The 15,530-nt window shown below is 42.1% G+C and overlaps 1 protein-coding gene across 1 annotated transcript in view; it reads right to left on the reverse strand.

Annotated features, from left to right (window-relative positions):
* Positions 1-6: 6 nt before the first annotated feature.
* fam20cb (FAM20C golgi associated secretory pathway kinase b) overlaps positions 7-15,530 on the reverse strand; it is a 51,268-nt gene continuing 35,744 nt past the window's right edge. Inside the window, exons 4-11 of the mRNA XM_086195381.1 lie at positions 9,941-10,033; positions 4,801-4,916; positions 4,135-4,315; positions 3,526-3,635; positions 2,976-3,057; positions 2,558-2,617; positions 2,179-2,329; positions 7-1,664 (exon numbers count right to left, since the gene is read on the reverse strand). Of these exons, the coding sequence (XP_086051507.1) occupies positions 1,548-1,664; positions 2,179-2,329; positions 2,558-2,617; positions 2,976-3,057; positions 3,526-3,635; positions 4,135-4,315; positions 4,801-4,916; positions 9,941-10,033 (910 nt within the window). The 3' untranslated portion in view covers positions 7-1,547. The remainder of the gene's footprint in view (positions 1,665-2,178; positions 2,330-2,557; positions 2,618-2,975; positions 3,058-3,525; positions 3,636-4,134; positions 4,316-4,800; positions 4,917-9,940; positions 10,034-15,530) is intronic.

The following is a 15,530-nucleotide window of genomic DNA, read 5'->3' on the forward strand; positions in this document are numbered from 1 at the left end:
TAAAAGTCTGCTTATCTTGTTTTATTGCACTTTAACCATGATGCAAAGAAATGAAAAAATATCCACAGAAACAATGTGTTGAATAAAAAAAGAAGCATTCGCACCCGAAGGACACATTGTCTAACGTTCGCCACCCGTACATAGACACACGCACGCACGCACGCACGCACACACACACTTGTAGTGGCACAGGACTATGGAAACTGAAGACTGTATAAAACCCTTATGGAATTGATGGACTCAGCACACACATATATGTAGACCTCGGCATCTTATCTATACTCATGATGAGGAGGAGCTGAAACCTTTCTGCTATATCAGACATTCAAGTATTTCTATCATTGCACAGGCACTAGATTTTCCTATGATATATATTAACTTTCAGCCAATGACCGAATTGTTGACAGCGACAGCTACGCTCTCAGCTGTTGTTCATGAATGAAATATACATCCTGAAAAATAATCTCTCCACAACAGCAAAATCTGGACATTAAATATATTACAAAGAAACAATAATATAAAACTATTGGGTGTCACATTTGGCTTTTGGTACCAAAAATCAAACCTCAGATGGGTTGCAGTGACAAAATTAAAAACAGAAAAAGGCTATACGTTAACACGGGTGCGCTCATTTCAATCTAATCAATATTTATGATATCTGTAAACCAATTTCAATCAGTCTGGGTGAAATATGGAGAAACATGAACCCGACAGCTACTTTAACAAGTTTGTTACGCCCCCTTGTGGACAAATGAGGAATTATACCTCAGTGATATCACATTAAATCCAATGTCTGTAACAGAATATTGATGTTGGTGTGTTACCGATTATGTATTATTATTCATTTCAAACAATAAATATGATTTTCAATAAATACTCTCCAGGACAGGTAACATTTATGGGCAAAATTAATGGACAAATCCAGGAGTTAACCTGCACTCCAATCAAAAATTTCCATCTTAAGCAGAAATAAAATAAAAGACACAATGAATTTTTGCAGCAAATCCAAACAATATAATTTGTAATAATTAAGACAACAGGAAGTCAACCTCCTCCTCCAAACACTTGCTACAATGAACATAATTCACACACATCTCAGCTTGCGAAGAGCAGAGGGAAGGTCAGGAGATTGTTTATACGTCCCTCAGAATTCACTGAATTCAAAAAAGGGTCCTGAACAAGACAAAGAAAGGCATCTCTTGCAAGACTTTCATGGTTTGGTGGTGTTGAAGTGGGTCAGTTTGGGACAGCTGTAGTGGTACTGTCCAATACAAGCCAGGCTTGGTTATTTTAAGGAGTCTAGGTGATGAGGGGGTCTTTGATATCACCTGCGTCTCAAGCGTCAGTACCTGTAAAGTCATTGCGCTGTTTGCAAGCCCTGTCCGATCCAGCAGGCTTCCACTTCCAGCTTCTATTGACCTCTGGCAGGTTCAGCAGTCAAGCCCTCTGAGAAATTAAAAGTGACAGGATGCCAGTTTGGTTCAAGAGGATGACTGGATCTATTTAGTCCTGTCCTCTTATCTCCAGCTGCCGGCTCCCCCAGCCAGCTACCTCCGCCGTGGGGCAGTGTGGGCATGATCTGTCCCTCTGTGCCCCTGGAGGTCGTCCTCCACCACGTAACTGTACCCCTCCTTTTCAATACATTCCGCCAGCACATTCAGCACCTAGGAAAAAGGAGGAGTTGTGAAACCGTTGCTCCTACTCTTTAGGGTCACCAACAGAGGTCGAGTAATCATTATATTGTTTATTTGGGTACGCTAAAGGCTAATTTCTTACCTAAGAGTGCATTGACAAGATCATTACCTGCCTGATATCACCAAGACTTGGTTCGTACGACTGAGCACAAAAACATAATCACACCTGAGTTGGCATTGGTAACAAACTCTGCCTAGCATCACCTCCCTGGAGCAACATGTAGCACATTATATGTTGTTGGTTGGATTTTTTTCAAAAAGCTAATTAAAAAAAAAAAAGGCACATTTCAAGCTGTTTCCCTAAGTCTTCATGCTATTCTATGCCAAGCTATGCTATGCTAGATGCTGCTTCATCTTCAACAGACAGGACATGATGAACTCTAAAAGAAACTTAATAAAAACATTTCCCAAAATTTAGAATGTTACCTTGAAAGATTCAATGAAATGACACCTGCATGCTGTAAAATAAGCACAAAGGGCTGACCTGGCGCAATCGCCGGTCCATGGCATCCAGGTGTGGCTGGATGAGGATGGGACTGAGACGGTCCCTCACCAGGGATTCTGCCATGAGCGAGGACAGCTTGTATTCTTCCTTAGCAAGCAGCTGCAGACGCAAGTGGGTTGACTTCCTTACCCTGCACACAGTCACATGCTCAGAGACTACTATCTACACATGCCAACCGTTTACATCTGCATATGTCCCCTACAATGAGGGTGATTATGTAACTATGGCAATATATTGTTCCAGCAATCAGAAACCCAAGTGGTCTCATCAAGACTTCCTGTTGTTTTCCTTCGGGACTTATAGAGACCATCACATCCTTCTTTTCCAGCTATATTAAAACCACTAACGATGGATTTACCTGCAACACTGCGTCAGCGGCACCAGGATGGATTTCTCATCATGGGAGTGTTTTCCAAATCTGCAGAGAAAAACGGAGACATGGAAGCCAATTAATTAATTTATTCATATTTGTCTGTAATTTTCAACTGTGGCAGTTTTTAATAGGACAAACATTTCCTTGAAACGCACTATTTAACCGTGACATTTTGCCGCCTATCATTCAAAGACAACTTACTCACTCGTATTTCACTCTAATTTTAAGAAGTTCTGCTTCGTGCAGAGGACATGAAGAACTGAGTTTTTCTGAAAGAATTTTTTTTCCCCCCTAATTCTCTTACCTTATTACTTCTCCAACATTCTGAAGCGAATACTATAAAAAAATAACCAGTTCTTAGCTTTGGCAATCCAAAAATCTTGAGTAAGAATGCAACTCTTACCCCCGACCATTGTCCAAGTGGATGATGAAGGTTTCATTTCCAAACTTTTCAAATGTTTCATAATGATGACGATCCATGTTTCCTGCAATGAAATAAAAGTGAATCATTTGAGGAAAACACGTTAACCTGTGTCCAGAGCGCTTCACAGCGCTACCAAACTCTCAAGCACATGGTCTACTGTAATCCACGTCTTCTTTCTCCAGCCATATGCTAAGAAATCCACACACACTTTGATTTTAAAATTGTTTACGGTAGCGCCACGTCAAGGAAGTGTGTCATAGCTAGTTTGGTTTTAGCTAAAATCAAAGTGTTCGTGGATTACTGAGCCTACGGCTGGATCAAGTAGTCGTGGGTCACCATTTGCTTCAAGATAAATCTTCCCGGGTGGCTCTTTTTGCACTCCGGGGTCACAAAATGTTATACGGAAGAAAAAGCGCGACATATTAGATGAGTAATTGAAAGGTAAAACCATTTTTTGGGGGTGAAGCATTGTTTTAAAATTCTGTTTGAGATCATCTTTTGTGAAACCTTATCAAACTTATCAACTCACCCATGAGGAAGTCAAAGATGGTCATGTCCATAATGTCCAGCAGTCTCGTCCCACTGTCATAAGGCGGAGTCTGTTTGACCTCCTCGCAGTAATCCGGGTCTACCTCCCACCTGCACGGACCACACAAACACACATTTGCCAAAGAGACAGCCACTCAGTAAGAAACATTTTTAATGTTTATGACATTTGCTTTGTAAAATGTTTTGGACTTTCTTTGTTCAAAGAATCTATGTTGTCGATTCACTGTTTACATATCTTAAGAATGTTTTTTTGCAAATGAAGTCTTCATTTTGAATGTGCTAGAATGTCTACATCTGCTCTGCCTCTTTTATCAGAACAGGATTTGAAATCCATCTATCTCAAGCCAAGGTTATTTTTCAGGAATAATGCGTGCCTTTGAATAAACACTTCATGTAAAGCTCCCTGTTTATTTAGTGAGATGTATTTACTTGATTTTCATGAAGTACAGAGTAATTTCATTGCTACTTATACCTCAGAGGTCACCGTAAGGAATACACGTCCATTAATCATTGATGGCTTGAGCTAAATGGTTCAGCCTGCAGTGACTCCCTCAGTGGCTACTTCTGTTTAGTGTAAGTTCTCTCTTACTCAGCCTTCTTGCGTTTGTGGTAGGAGCGTCTCCATGGGTTCCTCCAGGTTTTGCGTTTAGCCAGGGCCAGGTCTGGGAGGAAAGCAGCCAGGGATCCTTCAATCTGGTCTGGTTTGCCACATAGAGCGTGCTCAGTGGAGCAGTAGTAGGAGCACTCCCCGTAGAAACACACATTGTTGGCTGAAATGTAAAGACGGACAGATACTGTTGTGTATTTTTGTTGTGCGACTCAAATGTTCAAAACTTTACATTTGGAATTCACACCACATAGAATGGAAACCCAATTTGCAGAAGATTAAAATGACCTGGGGGCATTCAGTGACTTGTATTAATTGCTGAGATAGTCAGTAATTTCAATCCCGTGAGACTTTTCCATGTGTATAATATATAAAGTGAAAGTTGCATCTCTAATTAACTGCTGTGCTTTGACGCGAGCTAAAGTCCCTCGATAATACCACTACCAAGCAAATGAATGTCCTCATTAATTCAGACGACAGCACTGCCTTTCCTGTGTATTATGCCCACGTAAGACTTTGCTTTTTTGGCTTGGCTTTGTATACTGAGACCACCTCACAGATCCAAATGATCAATTCTGGGTGAGCAGCAAAATATTAATGCATCTATGTTGATGTTTTCGCTCTAAATGTATCTCTGACAACATTTACCTGGCGATATGAAGAACGTTCTCCAGAGCTTTTTGTCTCGGGTGACGTCTCGGATCTCCTTCGTCATGTTGACAAGCCTGCCAGCCACTGGGGGGACACGACGGAAGTCCAGAATCCTGCAGGAAGGGAGCACATATTGATGGAGTCAAATGGGGTTGGTTAATTCCAAAGTAAGAGAAAATAAAATCTTGCAGTTTTTAAAGTTCAAAACTATTGCAGTTTGGAAAAGCTAATCTGTTGTAATTGCAAGACAATTCCAACAGGGGGCACTGTGGTATAAGTCATGATCTGATTGGTACACCACATGGTGGTAAACCTCCCAGTGGTTTTTTGTGTGTGTGTGTGTGTGTGTGTGTGTGTGTGCATCAGATGCATTTTAACTTCCACACAGCATCCTGATATAAAAACCCTTCAAGATCAGTTCCTGATCCATTCTGGGAAACTGTATTTATATACGTTTTGAGACAGTTGTGGTTCTGTGCCTTTAGTTTGCACCATTTAACTGGAAATGTGGCCATACGAAGAAAGGCAAAAGAAGGAGAGCTTCTCTTAAAGATGTCTATCTTTCCGTTTGCGTGCCGTCTCCTTATTTTATGCATGTGTGGCCTATATTGTCAATACAACCTCGGCACAGTCTCTTTAAAAATTGATACCTCTGACAACAGCTAATGGCCCGGGCCTGAGGGCAGAGATGCAGGAAGAGAGATTAAAGATAGAGATGGAGAGCGAGAGCGAACTAGAGAGAGAACCAGGTGTAGAGAGAGAGAGAGCAAAACATTAAAAAAAAAAAGACCTCGTTAACTGATCATACAAATGATGCCACTGAGTAGTGTGGTGGTGGTGGGCAGGGAGAGACGGACACACACACACACCGTTATGTCACTTTGTTTCTTGCAGTCAAACAGACAGATGGACGCAGCACCGCTTGGCCTGCTGGGCCTGGGCCTGCTGCCATGCTGAAGGGAACAGTGAGAACTGCCTTCAATTTCCTTCCTTATCACTTATTTCCTTCCTTTCCTCCACCAATAATACACCTTCTTCCCACGGTGGCCAATTTAAACTTGCGTCACTGTATATTCAGGGCGGAACTGATCATCAAATCCCAGCTGTAAAATGTACAAGATGCCAGCAGCTCTCATAATTTGGAAGTTTAATATTTTGAGGTCACATTGTATCTTTGAATAGCTGCAGACTGCTTGCTCTCATTTAAATCCGGTCACATAATAAATGATGCTTATGGCAGCACAGCATATAGTACAGCGGTAGTATCATTCATCCATCCATTTTCCATCCATTTTCCATCATCCATCCATTTACTATACCGCTTATCCGTGAAGGGTCGTGGGGGAGGGCTGGAGCCTATCCCAAATGACATTGGGTGAGAAGCAGGGTTCACCCTGCATGGGTTGCCAGTCCATCGCAGGGCCATCAGGATCAATTAGGGGCTCAGTATCTAACTCAAGGATACTTGGACATGGTCACTGGGGAAAGTGAGGATCAAACCAGCGACCCTTGCTAGACGGCCACACTACCTCCAAGCCCACCGCCCCCAGTGGCAGTATGTGAGCTCTAAAAACAGCCTATGTGTGGCTGTGGGTCCCCTGGGAGGCAGTGTATCTCAACTCTGCACCAGCAGCGGCAGTGGCGGCGGCGGCGGTGGTGGTGGCTATGTAGCCAGGCTCTAATTTAGAACAGACAAAATAAGGAAAAAAACAAAGCGCTGCTTTTGGCAAACCCTGCCTGACTTATATTTAGAATGGGCACAGGGCCTTTCATGCCTTTGGTTTCCTCCTCTTCCTCTTAACCCACACATATGCTGGGAGTGTGTGAGCATGTTTTCATGTGTGCATGGAGGAGGAACAGATGTGTAGCAGACTGTTGAAGAAAGCTGCTGCTAATGCAATTGCTGCTGAGCTGTGTCACTGCGCCTGAAGGAAGAACCCATTCAACACTGATACCCTATGTGGCCCCATTACGTGTGTGTGTGCGCACACACGAATGCGAGTGGACATGTGTGTGACCTCGGTTCCATCTTGTGTCAGTGTGGAGAAACACCAGCATTCACACTGCAACACAGCAGCTGTGCTGATTGGAACATAGTCCTGGCTGCCGCTGAAACTCATTGGTTGTCCCCTCGATCAGAAAGCCTCACGAGGTTTTCTCTTTTCATTAAAGTCTGTGCAGCGGCGGGCTGGCGGGAGGGCGAGCGGGCAGGCCGGTCATAAAGTGTTAGCCTTGTAAAGGCAGTGAAGTCAGAGAGCGTGGTGGTTAGCTAAGTAAGGAGGCTGCAGTCATTGTTCAGTCAGATGCTAGCTGTGGGAGGGCAGCATTCATTCTCTATGACTCATGGCCTCTCGGAGCTCAAAGCCTTTACCGGATCACACAACACAATCTTTATTTATTTTTTTAAGGAAAAAAACATGTGTTTCTAAGGGACAGAGGCAGTGAAAGAGAGAGAAGAGCAAATGTACAAATAAGTGCAGAGTAAAACTGGAGTGTGTGGAAGAGAAACTGGATCGCTATGCTTGAAGGGTCCTTACCTTATCCTAACAACCTGAAGTCAGTTATTCTTCATTTTATCTTAATTTATTTGACATTTTACAAACACAATCAGGCTATCTCCATTAGCAACACATCAATATGCTTGTCTTCCTGTGAACTATGGGATATAAATACATATCCTAAAGCTCTACAGTAGAAGACCGTGGTGCCCTTCACGTCTGGTGTTCTGCAGGTTTTTGTTCCTCCCAGCCAGGCAGTTAATGAGCTGACACGAGGAGGGGGGATTAGCAATTGGGGAGGAACAAAAACCTGCAGGACATTGTCCCTCAAGCATCTGAAAGAGATATCTTGGGACAAAGGAGCTGGAATAGATTCACTTTTCTCCCCCTAAATAAGATCAAAATATTTGCAGGAACAGAGCTGCTTCTGGATCAGCCTGATCTGATCTCAGGCAATAAGTTTATTCAACTTTTAGCAGATCGGTCTGAAAGAGGTGTTTATTTTATTGGTCATTTTTTTTAGACTATAGCATGATGTGTTAATAATTGTTTCTAATATTAGTCCACCTTAATTAATGTTTAGTCATTCTACAGTGTCATTCTGTTACGCAGTGCCACTGTAACCCCTTCTTCAGCTTTTAGGTTAATTTTAATACTTTCACACACCATTATTTCAATTCACTTTATTCTGAGGATGTTAACCCTCCAGTGCACCTAATTATCTCCTGAAACAACTTCCAGCAAATACTCACAAATACTGTAACTGAAAAAGACATTTGACATACAAGTGGATTATCGTGAACTGCAAAATCGAATAAGACTTCCAGGGATGCACGATTACATCAGCGCATCTTCAGTATTAATAATAGTAATTTTTTTTTTACAATATATCAGTTATCAGTGCAGTTTTGTTCCAAACTGATCCGAAATGTTTTATGTATGTGCTTTTCCAGATGTTCTGTGACAAAAATATTATTTTTTCAGTCACATGAAATGTAAATGTTATATAAACTTCTTTTGATGCAGATAATATCGACATTGATAAATCATTACAAGCAGCTATCTGCCTAAATGAGTGATAGAATTGACAAGCTACAAAAAAAATACTCTGCTTCCCTCGTAATTTCCTAAAAATGTTGTGCTTTGATCGCTTTCTTGTGTTTCTTGGATTTGTTGTATCATTTAGGTATCCAACTAAGTTAGTGCTGAAGATTTACCTGTGGAGGCTTGTTGCACCTGTAAAATGCTCACTGCTGCTCTGCATTTATTTGACCTGTGTAAAGATGTTATTATGTATGCAGAAGACAAAATTTGGTGCCCTTCCATGCCAGGTAACATTCATTTCTACTGTTCAAGTCAAATTTGACAACAGTAAAAACACTCGAAAAATGTTCTTTTACCCTGAAATTTGATGACTGGTTAAAGTGGCCAAAAATCAGAGAAATAATGATTCAAAAATGGTCCTTTGATTGTGACGACTGAGGCTGTTCAAATTTTAGCTAGATCTAAAATTGCGGTTGAAGAGGGTGTGGTGTGGGTTCTCTCTGGTACTCCAGCTTCCTCCCACAGTCCAAAGACATCAAGAGGGGACGAGGCTGATTGATACTCTAAATTGACTGTAGGTGTGACTGTGAGTGTGAATGGTTGTTTGTCTCTATGTGTTGGCCCTGTGGTGGACTGGCGACCCGACCAGGGTGAACCTTGCCTCTCGCCAGAAAGCCGTTGGGATAGGCTCCAGCTTCCCCGCGACCCTTAACATGATAAGTGAAAGAAAATGGATGGATGGATGGATGGAGAATCATCAAAGTATTGGTGCCATATCTGTGCGATTTATTATGGATGAGTAGTGACAGATTTCTTGGGGGAGGTCATTTCTTAGGTAAAATATTACATGATGTTTTGTCACAGTAGATGATTATTGTCCAAAATACACAGTCTCTAATCCCTCAGACATTAATCAAAGTTGGATCCCCAATTTATTCATGTCAGATAGGCTACTGATGCATTATGAATAAGATCTGGTCTTCAAATTTTGCTATAGACATATACATATGTTTATGATGGGAGTCTTAGATCCCCTCAAAATGAACCAGGAACAAGCAGGACGTAATGTTTAAAAAGCCTCAACATGCTGAAAATTCGATTCAAAATGGGGCCTGTCCAATATATCAGTTGGCCGATATGTATGAGCCATTATCACCAATCGTACTGTTGCATATGTTTTTCGATATGCGCCGATATTAAAGATTTTCTTTTTACAGCTCATAAAATGAAGAAAACAATCCTTTAGGTGATTTAAAAAAACAAAAACAAACGTGTAACCTAGTGTGTCCAGCAGAGAGCACTCCGGCACCTCCGCCTTGTTTATTTTACTATTTCATTTTAATATCATTTACTGTACATGGTCATGTATGATAATGTTTAATTTTATTTAATAAAGTTCATTATATGCATAGGAAATTAGCCCTCTGACCTTACAGTGCAAATTTGGTGAACATTCAATGAACATAGAAAGGTCAGTATTGGTGATCATACACAAATACAAAAAAAACAAAACAAAAACAAAACAAAACCCAACAACAGACAAATGGTGAGCACATATCAAAATCAATGCTATGTTAGGGTTTTTCTTCACGTACCTGTCCAGGTGAAAGGCAGCGATCTCAGCGTTGTGCCTCTCAAAGTCAGAAAAGTAGAAGAAGTCCGGGGGGGTCTCCTGCTCACGGGTCTGCCTGCAAGAACAGAAAGAAGGAGGCTTAGAGGTCAGCTGCATTTTTAGCAGAATCATGAGATGAAGTTGTTCAGGAGCTGATTTAACTGAGAAATGCAAGAACCAGATGTGCAAGATGATGATTTCATGCTAACAGGAATTTGATAGTATTTGTTGTTTTGGGTCTAAAATCTCTCCATGTGTTTTTCTCATCTCCTGTATAACTCCCACAGAGGCGTATCACTCGTATTGCCAAAATCATTTGCGAGCCACAATCAAAGGGTGTCCTTGCCTCACAAAACACCCCTGTGGACATGACTTTGGGTGTTTTGTGAGGCCAACAAGGAACGGGGACACTTCAAGGTCAAAGTCTTCTTCCTGGAACCTCCACTCCAGATTCTGGTGAGCACCTATTTCTGTCCCAACTCTGATCCTTCCCAAAAATTGCTTCCCTGCACACATTCTGCTTTAAAGCTCTTACAGGAGAGAAAAGAGGCTCTTTAAGGCTTAAATCCTGTGATGGAACATGGGCCAGAAAGAGGCCGCACAGACGGGGCGGCCGGGGTATAAAGCCAAAAACCAAGGAAGAGTAGGTGAAAAGACTGGCTGAGATTTTAGTTATTTATTTACTTTTATGAACGCTGCCTGCTCTTTGTTTTTATTGACAACAGTAAATGCCTTCCAGATAAGCAGTTGAGTGTAATGTTTTGGACCGTAGCCCCTCGCTCCTGCTTCAGCAAGGTGAGAGAGGATGAGAAGAATGGAAACTTTCTAGCTAACTTGTCTTTTTCTACTTCTCTCTCTATTCCCCCTGGACGCCTGTCTCTGTTTATTTCCTTCAAGTCCTCCATCTCACCTCCTCTATCCCTCCCTCCCTCATGTAGAGCTGTTCTCTCTCTCCGCTTGTGTCCACGGCTTAATACTTTCTTTTCTCCTCTCCATTCCCTTCTCATCCGCCGCTCCTCTTCCTCAGCTGGCTGGCTGAATTCTGACTCCACAGCTGCATGGCTCACATATGCACCAGTCATTAACTGTTCTAACATGGAGCCCAGAAGCACACTCGTCTGCTGAAAAGACCTCAATTTCCTCCAGTTTTTATTGCTCGCATCCTGTCTTTCTCTCATCCCTCTCCATCCTCCGTCTCCCAGATGGGTGCGCAAGACAAGTTGGACCAAAGAGGAAACTATTGTGCAAGTATTCCTACTATAATCAGAATTACAATGTCCTCACTCTTCATTTTTCCCTCCTCCCTCTTTCTCCTGCTCATCCCTCACTCCTGCGCGGCCATTGAAGCCATGTCAGTAAAGGCCGAGCGCTGTCTCTTGATTGTATCGCTCTCTTCCTCTGGATAGCCTTGCCTCAGGGACACAACTCTCACTCCACATCAAGGAAAAATGATACTGACTTTGAAAGCAGAGAGCGGTGTCTATTTACACCGGCACTGCTCAGCCCTGAAACAGGACAACATCATTCAGTCTGGAATATAGAGTCAAATGGTGACAACTGTTTTATCAACAAGGACAGTTGTGCATATCCCGGAATTCTTCCCCAATGAATGCTTGTAAAATTAACACGTGCATTTCGTGTAATGTGAAAAAAATGCTAACTTTCATGCAACTGAGTCAAAGACCGGAAACTACACGTTTAAAGTCAAGCTAAAATGGGGTTTAAAGAATGTCTAACTGCTGAATAGGGATGTACCTCCAAGAGACACTCCGACAAAATGTAACCTTCCTGATACTGATTCTTAATGTATATCTGCCAATACCAAGCACTGAACTGCTACTGTGTTAAGAAGAAAATATGGAAACATATGATTTGTTTAACAAGTACTAATGAGTATGAATGGGATGTGATATTTAATAAATGAACTGACTCAGGTTTGTAGAACGTGATCAAATGAAGCATTAGAACTTTGTTTTATCGTCTAGTTTCACAGTCACCATTCTGTTGGTTGGATTTTACCATGTAAAATATTTTTCAACCTCTGTCCAACTAATAACATAATCAATTCTTCTTTGTTGCTCCAAAACACTATGAGCTACTAGTGGAGTCACAGCTCAACTTCATGCGTAGGGTACTGCTTTATAGCGGAGAAGAATTGACTTCTTGTTTTAGAGCTAACTTTGCTAACTCGAAAATAACAGGATCCTGTTTCAGGGCTAATAAATGATGTGATATTGGATCAGTGCGGGCTTGCCGATACTGATAGTCCATTCGTATTCCCTATACTGGTAAAGGTTGGAAATAACGAGAGGAAGATTTTTAATTGGAATGATGAAAAGTGGGCTGCACGGTGGTGCAGTGGTCAGCACCGTCGCCTCACAGCAAGAAGGTTCCGGGTTCGAGTCCCGGCCCGGGCGCGGGATCTTTCTGTGTGGAGTCTGCATGTTCTCCCTGTTCCTGTGTGGGTTCTCTCTGGTGCTCCAGCTTCCTTCCACCGTCCAAAGACATGCAATTTGGGGACGAGGCTGATTGATACTCTAAATTGACCGTAGGTGTTACTGTGAATGATTGTCTGTCTTTATGTGTTGGTCCTGTGATGGACTGGTGACCTGTCCAGGGTGAAACCCGCCTCTCACCCGTAGATGCTGGGATAGGCTCCAGCCCCCCGGCGACCCTTACCAGTAAGGAATAAGCGGAAGACGACGATGAATGGATGATGAAACGTGGGACAGCATGCGGTTACAAACCATGACCTGAGGCCCCCAACAGAACACACTGACGGGATGGGGGTATCTGTCAGAGTTGAAGGTCTTCTTGTGCTTCATGTAGCTGCTGAAGCGGTGGTCAGTAAAATGCTCGAATCATAATCTGGAGCTACTCCCACTGGGTGGCCGAGCAGTTTCTTGGCTCCACTTCCGATGAAGTCTATATGTGTTTCAGTTTGACTTCAAAGGAATAGTTCACCCAAAAAGTAGCTTGAGGTCGATGGCGTGACTGGCTCAGAAAATTGAGGGCAAAAACACGGCATCAGGGAATTTTTCAAAACAATTTGGACAAACTGTATTGAGGCATTTTAAGGTTTTAACACACACACAAACGCATACACAAATGTGTGTGTGTATATATAAATATATATATATACATATACACATTTTCATTTGATATGGAGATTAAAGCAGTATTTGTTGTTTGGTAGTGTTTTGTGGGATAAAAAAAAAAACAACCTGCCACAAGAGTGAAAGGATAATAAGCGATTTCATTTTTTGGTGAACTAACCCTTTGAGCAGCTCTCCATGGTGTGGAAGAGTGGCATCAATCCATTTCTCTGCATGAAAGCAATTATGCATATCTTCCCAAATGTTGAGACTGAGAGTATGAAATATCTAATTTTTTTTTGCATCTGAACAGCTGAAATTATGAGATATTCTTTCCACAGAATACAAATGGGTGAGTAAATTCAAGCGATACGCATTGCCGATATCAGAGCACGATATGCTGGTGTAACGTAAAATAAAGATTATCTATTGAAGTTCTCCAGAGGAAAATGTAAGATACAGCAGACAAAGTGTCTGATGTTATCTAGACTTGCCATTATTTCATGACCATGCTGTCATTGCCAGAGCATAGCCATGGAGATTTCTTGGAGGATAAGCATGAGCAAACATATGAGTGCAATGATTCATGGTCATTGAGCCTTAAAGACATCCACAAGCATTCTTCACATATTCCTACTACATTGCTGTGTCCATAGGTAAGGTACTACAATAAGCTGTTTTATTCATGCCTCTATTCATGGGTTCTGATATCTCAATGTCATTTTTTTAGGTGCACATGTCGCTGCCTTGCCAAGACTTTGTGACAATGGGATTGAGTTGGATGTCACTTGGGACACATTTCTCTGCCTGCTTCCTGGGCTTGAGCTGTGACTGCACTGGTGTGAATACGAGCCAGGAAGCAGGGAGACTGGATAATTACTGTGATCCACATCCAATTCAAATGTCAATAATGTTATTTAGAGCATGGAATGTCACCCCCCCCCCCCCCCACACACACACACACATGCTCACACTCTTGAGGAGAAGTGAAAAGTAGCAAGAAGAATGGGAAAAGAAAAGAAAGCAATGCAACAAACTACAGTGTCTTACTGTCATCCATTGAACTGACAAATATGCAACTTTTATGCAACAAAATGTTGAACTCCTCTAACAGCAGCACCTGCGTTCTGATCAAACAAACCATGTTGTTCTATGGATGCAGCATAGTCAACAGACAGCAGGGGAAACACATACAAATGCATGAACACGTAGTAAAGTCTATAAATGTTTGAGCACGCGGTAGGCTAAGAGAAAACAGAGAGGAGGGCAGAGATGGCGCTTGCTCAACAGCTACTCGTCCCTTTCACTTTGGGCTGCCTGCTTGAGCTTAACCTTTAAAATATTTACAAATCCACTGCGGATTTATGCTGAATGATAAGTAGATATCTCGCACCGAGCTGCCAGGAGAAACATTCCTCGGCCCAGCATAGTCAAGCCAAGCACTGTTCTGTAAGGACAAATGAAACTCTATATTTTTCAAGTAGGATTTGGCACCGCTACAGCTGCCTGTCTACACGAACATCAGACCTTTTATCATCTGCAGCAGGTGAGACATAGCTGAGCATGCCCAGCGTGACCCCAGCCCTCCTGTAAACACATAGTTTACACAGGCTGGCCAGACAGTTTCTTGGCTCCACTTCCAGTTCGGAGGGGCCCAGCAGCTAGTGGGGCAGCAGAGGTCTAACAGCAAACACACCGCAATGTGAGAATATAAAGGTGAATGAGAGGGCTGCATCTGGAAAGTCTACCTGCTTGACCTCTGAGACTCCACGAGGAGGGTAGCAGGAAGGAGAGAAAATAAGGAAGAGGCATTTCCTTCTGCCCTGTTATCCACATTAAGTCAGGAAAAGAGGTCTGTTTGCCTCAAACTGCAAAATAAAAATACACTAATTTGTTTGTGCAAGTACAACGCCAGTTTGTTTGTTTCTCCTTTCTTCAAGTGAACGTGAAATGCTCACTCCTAAACATCAGCACGGGTTCAATGGGGAGAAAGCTTTTTTCATTAAGGAAGAATATTGTATTATGATATAAATCTCTGGTTCAAGCTTTTAGCCCTATTACATTTTCCCACACTTAAAACAGTTTCACATTCCAAAAAATGTAAACCCAATTAACCAAAATGCAGTTTAACTTTGTTACAGCGCTTTCATTTTGTCTCAGCATTTTGGCATTTTTCCACTCAAAGCAGAGATTAACTAAGTTTTGGTATTAAATGACAAGGCCTCTTTTGATATTCAATAGTATGAAAGTAATTTGGTTGGTGCCAAAAAAAGAAATCCAAATTTGATACCCAGCTTTTGGTTTGGGTTGTGAAAGACAGGCGTTCTAACACCAGTCTCCAATATTTGATGGTACCGACCACCATTCCAACTTGCCTGATGATACAGTCTCAAAAGCAGATGGCTACTTGAGTTTTGAAAAATCATCGCCACCCACCCACTGCACGACAGTAATCAGGAAGAAAGTACACATCCAGTT

Source organism: Aulostomus chinensis, chromosome 23 (assembly GCF_037954235.1).
Source record: "Aulostomus chinensis isolate RoL2024-O1b breed Wild chromosome 23, RoL_Achi_v1.0, whole genome shotgun sequence".
Classification (NCBI taxonomy): Eukaryota; Metazoa; Chordata; class Actinopteri; order Syngnathiformes; family Aulostomidae; genus Aulostomus; species Aulostomus chinensis.